General features: G+C 46.4%; 1 protein-coding gene across 2 annotated transcripts in view; it reads left to right on the plus strand.

Moving 5' to 3' along the window:
- The window catches only part of Fbln5 (fibulin 5), a 69475-nt gene extending 65444 nt beyond the window's left edge, over positions 1-4031 (plus strand). The window contains exon 11 of one of the 2 annotated variants that reach the window (XM_047540086.1): positions 3108-4031. In XM_047540086.1, the coding sequence (XP_047396042.1) occupies positions 3108-3269 (162 nt within the window). In that variant the 3' untranslated portion in view covers positions 3270-4031. The remainder of the gene's footprint in view (positions 1-3107) is intronic. The other variant, XM_047540085.1, reaches the window with a different exon arrangement.
- The last annotated feature ends 3962 nt before the right edge of the window (positions 4032-7993 follow it).

A 7993-nucleotide genomic window follows, 5' to 3' on the forward strand; every position in this document is an offset into this window, starting at 1 on the left:
TGCCCTGTGTTCTCACATGTATCGCAACCATGGTTACCTAACCTGTCTGGGCCTCAATTTCCTCATCTGGAGAGAGGAGATCGTAACAATATTTACCTTAGGATTAGATGAGATCACCCACTTCGCGAAGTGCCGGGAACGCAGGAGACTTTTGTTAAATAAGTGGCAGGGGTAAAATAGGCCAGAACTTCCTCCTCCTCTCCTGTGCCCAAGCCTGAGCACGCCTGGGGGAGTGAGGCTCAGCTTGCTCCCCAGGATTCACAGGTGCAGTCACTGTGGGATTGTCCCATTCTCTCTTGTCAAAGGTCCCTGCTGGTTTAAGTGAAAAGGTCAACCTCTCTACCTCCCGTTTAGTGGAAAGTTCCTCCCTGCTGCTGGTTCAGAGCAGGGGCGAGTGTGGTTGGTCTCTGTACAGCCTCCTCTTCTCCTCTCAGCAGGGGTAGCATGGATTCTGGCTCCTCCAGGGTTGGGGGCATGCAGCTGGTAGACAGGGCAAGTTCTGGAGGGCCAGGGTCTGCTTGATTATTGTCACTGTATCCAGATGCCCAAATGCTCTTGCTCTCACAGGATGAATGACCCTGTGAGATGTTGGAGATTTACCCAAGGATGTCACAGTGACCAGTCCATGAAGTGGGCACCAGGGCTTTGGTTGCCACCCCAAGCCCTTCAGCCCCCCTCTCTGGCACTGTGTCCCACACAGACCTTCAAGGCCACCAATAACCTGGGGCTTTGGGGGAGGACTTATTTCATTGATGGTCAGACTCTGCCTAAGGTGGGCGTCCACAGCTCTCCTGGTGGCATTTTTGCCCTTCCAGGTGCTTGCTTGTGGGCAGGCCTTTCCAGGGTGCTGCGCTTGTGACCTCAGCAGAGATTGGACTCACCGACCTGCCTCTGAGGTTCCTTCCAAATGGGAGGGTCTAGGATTCTTTCACTCTGTGGAGACATTTACCAGGAAAGCCCAAAAGAACAACTTGCAAGTTTCCATGTCCTCTATTTGCCTTTCTAGACCCTCATCTCTGCCAGTCACCCTTCAGAGGGCTGCCCAGGGTCCTCGCCTGGCCTTTGTTCACGCAAACGGTGCAAGCTGGCAAGATGTCTGTGTGTGTGAACGCTATGGGCATTTCCCTGTGTGGCTGTACCCTCTAGTCTTAGCTAGCCCAGGGCCCTGAGGTGTTGCCAGCACTGACCAGGAAGTCCAAGGGATCCTCTTCTCAAGGGGTTGCAATTACGTGAATGCTGACGGGCACGCAGACCGCCAGTGCCAAGAGGAAATTGCACGGCCGCACAGCTGCTGTCTGCCAACGGACAGAGGAGGTCCCAGGGCCTGGCCCACACCTGTCAGCCAGCCCTGCCCTTGTTATACCTGTGGCAGAACCTTATGGGGTGCCCTCCCTTTACGGAGACAGAAAAAAATATCTGGTGTGGCTTTACACAAGCCAGATTGATTGGTTTACAGATCCTGGTGCTTTCATTTTTGGGGCTCAGGACTGGGTTCTGCAACTCCTGGGAAGTGACTCTTCAGTCTGTCCCTGTTCTCCCTCACACTGTGTCCTCTGCAGATGCCCTATATCTGTTCAGTACTAGGGAGAAGAAGTAAAATATACAGTCTTTCCTGATAAAGCTATGCTGTGATAAATGGCTGAGGTTTAGGTCACACGGAAAGACCCCAGTCCTGCTCCTGACTAGCTGGATGACCCTATGCAATTACTTAAGCTCATTCTGACCCCAGTTTGCTTATTTACAAACTAGGGAAGTAATGAGACATACCTTTAGAACAGACCTTAGACAAGGGCACCAGGGTCCCCACTGGGTCCTGTGCTTTTAGTCAGCACTTTTAAAATTGCTAATGTACACACAAGTCAGTTGGGGATTATGTTAAGCTACTGAGTATGGCTCAGTAGATCTTAGGTGGAACCTGAGATTCCGCATTTCTACCCCCCATCCCTCCCCCCTCACCCAGTGATACTAGTATAGCTGGTCCAGGAAGCACACTTGGAATAGCAAGGCTTATGAGGATAAAAGAAACCAATGTATTTAAAAGTAACTGGAAGAGTGCCTCAGATATGGTAGGTACTCAACTGATGTCAGTCCTCTCTCTCTCTTTCCTTGAAAGTCCTAGAAAAAAAATTCCATGGAGGAGCAAAATCCACATGGAATTATTAGAATCTCAGTAATAGGATCACAGAATGGTGAAACTACAGGGTTTCTAGATATGAGCTTTTAACAAATTTCACTTCTCCCATGCTTACCTAAAAGTGTACTGAGCCTGAAAGTCTTAGACCAGGCCCCTAGAACAGTTGTTAGTTTTTAAAAAAGTATCCTAGGTGCTTTTGATTCCCTTTATTTGGAAATTGCTGATCCTGTCTGAACCCTCATTTTAGAAATGAGACCCAGAGAGATGAAGTGACATCCCTGAGTCTTTTAGGAAGTTCAAACAGTGATTTGTTCATTCTCTCAGTTACACCATCATCCCTGCATGTCTATAAGGAGCTGGTTCCAGGACCCCCAAGGACACCAAATCCATTGGTGTTCATCCTCCAATATGCTTTAAATCACATCTAGATGACTTATAATGTAGGATACTAAATGCTATGTACATAATCACTATATTGTTTAGGCAAAAATGAGAAGGAAAAAATCTGTAGGTGTTCAATACAGACGCAGGGATTTTTTTCTGAATATACTCTGTCTACAGTTGGCTGAATGCAAGGGTGCAGACCCATGGATACAGAGGACTGACTGTGTTTTCTGAACACCTACTGTGTTCAAGCCACATGCTGAACTCTGAGGGGATTCTCGTTGCCTAGCAGGGATCAGACCTCAGACATGGGCCAAGGAGATAGCGTGCACAGTTACACTCAGTAAGGCGTGTCTTCTTCCCTACACAAAGTTGAAAGTCACAGGGGGACCTTTAGACTGGGGAGTCAGGGAAGACTCCTTAGGAAGAGGTGGGTGGAGAACGGGCAAAGCTGGGGGACGGGCATGGTGTGGAGGTCGCTGAGCTTTGGGCAAGGCAGAGGGCCCTGGTTCAGGCTGCAGAGCCACCAGCCGGGCCTTCTGTTTATATCATGCCTTCTCTAACTAGTGTCCCCCTGTTCTGTCCACAGCAAACGGGCCCCATCAGTGCCACCCTGGTGATGACACGCCCCATCAAAGGGCCCCGGGACATCCAGCTGGACTTGGAGATGATCACTGTCAATACCGTCATCAACTTCAGAGGCAGCTCTGTGATCCGACTGCGGATATATGTGTCACAGTACCCCTTCTGAGCCCAGGGCTGCAGCCTCTGACACTGCCTCTCACCAGCACCAAGGGACAGGGGAAGAGAGGAAACAGGAGAAAGAAGGCAAGCGTGAGACAAACGTTGCACCTTTCCTGCTGAACGTTTCCCAGAGGAGTCAGCCCAGAGTCCTGTTGCAGACCTGTCCCTCAGAAGGACCTTCCGCCCCCTCTTCCTATGATGCAGTTATTGAAAAGCATTCTCATTGGCCCGGGATATGAGATCCTCGGTGATTCTTCAAGGTCTTCGGTTGTTTTCCATCTTTTTCAAAGAAACTAGATTAGGTTTGCTGGGGTCTGAGTCTATGTGCGAAGACTGTGAACAGCTTCTCTTCCTCTTCCACTCCTTCTTTCTGTCTCTTGCTGCATTGCTGCTTTGCAAAGACCCCAAGAGCACGTGGGGATGCTGGGTATAGCTAGTTTGCTTTTTGCATGTCCTGAAAAGGCTATGGAAACAAACCACAGCAGGATCTAAGGACTTTTAAAGAGTCTATTTCAAAACCACGTCTGGTATTTTCAGCCATAAAAGAAATTTTAGTTGTTCTTAAATTTGTATAACTGTTTAATCCTTTCTTGTTCATTTCGAGTTTTTTTTTTTAAAGAAGTAGAATTCTTTCAGAAGACCTCAGACACATGCTATGTTCTGTCTTCCTAGTCCCAGCCTCCTCTCCACACCAGCCAATGTTGTGTTTTTAGTTTTCTGTTCTGATTTTTTTTGTTTTTTTTTTTTTGTGTGTGTGTGTTTTGTTTTTATTTTTAATTTTTTGAGGACCCCTTAATCATGCTTTCTTTAGAATTTTGACCCAACTGGGTTGGAAGACAGAAGTCTCCAAACTGATTAAATATTTGAAGAGATCTGGTGTGTTTGGCTCTTTTGACACCATGGATGATTCAGCACTTGGGGTTGGTCCTAGTTCTGTCTGGACCTGTTTATTGTGTGCTGGGAGAGAGCTGGACCATCATCCAGGAGGGGCGAGTTGACAGAAGGGGCCAGTGAAGTTGGGGTGGTAGAGAAGCTAGGGGCCAGCATCAACCCGAGTCTTATTTCATGCAATTGAAAAACCACTAATAGTTGATGTTATTGGACTATTTGGGGTACCCCTCCCAGGACAGGAATGTACTCAAATCACTTTAAACTAGTGGCCCTCAACCCTGCTACACAGAAAGATAACTGGTAGAAATTGGAAGAATAAACTGAAATCCCGTGACTCACCGCCAGAGGACTTGATGCTGCTGGTCTTAGGTAAGACCCAGGCATCTGAATTTTTAAAACTCTAATCAACAGCTAGAGTTGAGAATGCACTGTTAGGACCCCTACAAAACGAGGTGGGCCAATGTGGCCCAGGTCTTAGCCACCGTCTCTCAGCCTCTTTGTAGTTCCTGTAGGATTCATCACCCTTCCTGTGGTCAGGGATTCTGGATTTCCCTCAAGCCTTAGAACCCCAGGGCCAAGGCAAAGGGCATCAACAGCACCAGGCACAGGTTGGATAACAGGTCCAGGCAGCCACCTTCATGGCCCATTCCAGGAATGGACTGGAGGAGCTTTGGTAGCCAAGACTGAGTCTGTAGGATCCATGGTGGATGCACCCATCCTGTGTGCTGGCACTGTATTCATTACAGGCCTCCATTGTGCCAGGAGCTGAGCTCCAGACCCAGGGCTAGTGGGCAATCGTGAGTCCTTAGTCATCAAGCTCTTCAGAGGGGGAAGATAGCAGGTTCAGCCCACTCCCAGCAGCCCAGCAGCTGCAGATCCGCCTTCCTCACGCAGAGGCATCTGCACCCCCAGCACACATCTAACCTCACCTAGGGCTCCGGTTGGTTTTGTCTTTAAAGCAAAGCGCATCTAAACCTGCCCAATGGTGCTGCTCCGGTCAGCCTCAGGCCAAGGCCATGCTAGCGGTAATATCCACGCAAATGGTGCAGAGGCTCCAGTTTAGAAGCTTGGAAAAATGGGATGAATTTCTTCAGACTTCCCAGCGGGTGGCCTCAGCTGGGGTCTCTGCAGGGCAAAGGCCAGAAGGCACTCGCTGGTTAGGGGTACCCCTGCGTTGGGAGGCTGAGGTGTCAGGAACTGGACTGGAGATGCAGAGGCTTCTGTGAGCTCCACAGCCATCAAGCAGCCAGACCATGAGCTCAGGCTCCAGATGGCATGGCGGCTGGTTTCCTGTCCCTTCTGACAAAGAAGGCCGTGAAGATTTGCCTTGGTGGTTGGAGGACCCGTTGGTTTCTGAGGTGCCACATTTGGAACCGGACCCATGGCCCTAGGGCTTGCATTTCACTTGTACACGTTCAAATGTGGCTTCCTACTTCTAAGAAAAAGGACACAGATAGCCCTCAATGAAGCAGGCTCAGAGGGCTTCTTGGACCTCAGATTGCTCTTCCAAAACACAAGCCGATGAGTTCAGTGTAACCGAATCCAGCGCATGTGGGATCAATTTACCTTTAAATACACTTGGGCCTAAAAATGAAGGAAGAACAGCCTGGGGCAAAGTGTGTCCTGTGAGTCCAAACCCCAAACATTCAGGAAACTGTTCCAGAGGCTCCTAGAACCCAAAACGCAGTTCACTTTCACCCAGCCCTTGAGATGGGTCAGATGTGATTTTTTTTCCCCCAAGAATGGAGATTGCAGCTCTCTGAGTCCCAGCATTGTGCTAGATGGGAAATCTAGAGGACCCATACATATCTGCTCTATCCTTGCCTGTCCCTTGTCGGTGTCGCCCCATCCAGGAGCTGGGCTGGAGCTTGTCAAGTGAACCCTGGCCCATTCTGTTCCATCAGGGTCTGAAGGATGGTGGGGTCTGTGGCAGAAGGGGCTCTGGATTAAAGACTGGGACACCTGCAAAAGTCCTTGTGTTACCACCTAATCGTCTGAGTTCCATGTGGATGAGAACTTCTATTCACTCACTTCTGATTCTAAAGTTTTGTGATTCCTTGAAATGTACTTTAGGGATGACAGCCAGCATTTCCATTAAACCACAATTTTAGAGCTTCAGACCCATGTGCCAATCATAACACTTTCTAATTGGCGCAAAATCCACCTACCTGTTGCCTCTCAGACTTGGGTAACGCACTTAGAAATTTTCTTAGGTAACAGTCTTGGCCCTTGGGTGTTATTTGTCCAGATGGTGAAAACATTTAAATAGGTCCAATTACTTCATTTTCAGTGGTTTAAATGTATTTTTGTGGCCTGGGTGTTAACTGTAATGTGCACAAATTGTTCATCCTGAGCCAAGAAGGTCATTCAGAGAGAGGTGGCATGACAAAGGAGTGACTATTGTTTATTCCTCTCTTGCCAGATGAAATCCTGTTTGCAAAAAATGTCTTTGTCTTAAGGGGCTAAGAGTTCTGGTTGAGAATCCAGTTTGGTTGAGACACTGCTGGATTTAGAGAGATGAACCAAGTCCACAAAGAGCACATTTATCCAAGGGTTCATGCAGCACCCCAGACAAAACTGGAACATGACCTGGTCATCTTAGTTAATGATCAACACAGATCTATGTTATACAACCAAAATTTGTATGAATATTCATAGACGCATGTTGACATTTAGAATAAGATACCTCCACTCCGAACTAGTAAATATATTTAAAGGAAACACAAAACAGATGTCAAGTTAAATTTTTCTTTCTTTTTGGATATGATTTGTATGTACCTTGAAATAACTATTTCAAAAATGACTAGTTCAAAGTTATTTTTTTAGGGGGAAAAAGTGAACACTTAGTGAAATTCGGCATTATTTTGCAATTGATTGATGCTCATCAACTACAAATATACAGATTGTTCCTGGTATTGATATCTTTGTGCTCAAATTCCTTAGTCCCTTTACTTAACAGATGATTGATATCTTCATTAGAATCCCTGAGGGTAACTAAAAGATGCTGTTTAAAAAAATAACCAAGAGGCTCCAGAGCAAAGGAATGTGGAGAGGCAAGATTTATCACTCTGGTAGTTTTTTCTTGAGATGACGACCCCAGTTAGACTCTAACTTGTTCCTAATAATGAATCTTAGCCAGTAGCCAGCAGAAAAATGAACTATAAAAGTGAGATGATAGGTGTCAAAAGAGGAAAGGTCTGTTAAGTTGCCATGTTGGTATCTCTTCATGTTAACAGGCAGTGATCAGTAGCACTCTCTCAAGAAATTTGGAATATTATTGAGTAATAATGTAAAAATGAAGGTAGGGGTAGATTGTACTCAGATGTGACCATCAAGATTATGACACCCATTTATTAAGATCTGATGAATTATTAATATTGATTTAGGACCAGAGAGCCATTGGATAGCTTGGTTCCACTTACAAGTAGCTTTTGTTTGGGGAGAATTGCTTTGACTTCAACACGGCTCTTTTCCTAATTCTTACTTTCCATGATGTTAATGTTGTGAAACAGGCTTATATCACAGATAACTACTGTACTTTAAAATAGATGCCTTGAGTCCTCTGAGTTTGAATGTACAAACCATTCATAATTAATCCCTAAAAGGGAGTGTGGGTTGTTGTTATGATATTGGTGAATGTTTTTCATTCTCTGCTCTTAAAATTTTTACCAAAAAAAAGAGCCTCCACTGAAGCCAAGCTATAGTATTTGCCAATATCTTAGCTCTTTACAGTGAACCTAAGGTCATGTTCTGTTTTGTCTTGTCCAGTTTTGTTCTAGTTCCACATTTAGAAAGACCTCATGGAGATTTCTGTCCCCAGGCTGGCATTTCCACACAGTC

Source organism: Sciurus carolinensis, chromosome 2, assembly GCF_902686445.1.
Source record: "Sciurus carolinensis chromosome 2, mSciCar1.2, whole genome shotgun sequence".
Lineage (NCBI taxonomy): Eukaryota > Metazoa > Chordata > Mammalia > Rodentia > Sciuridae > Sciurus > Sciurus carolinensis.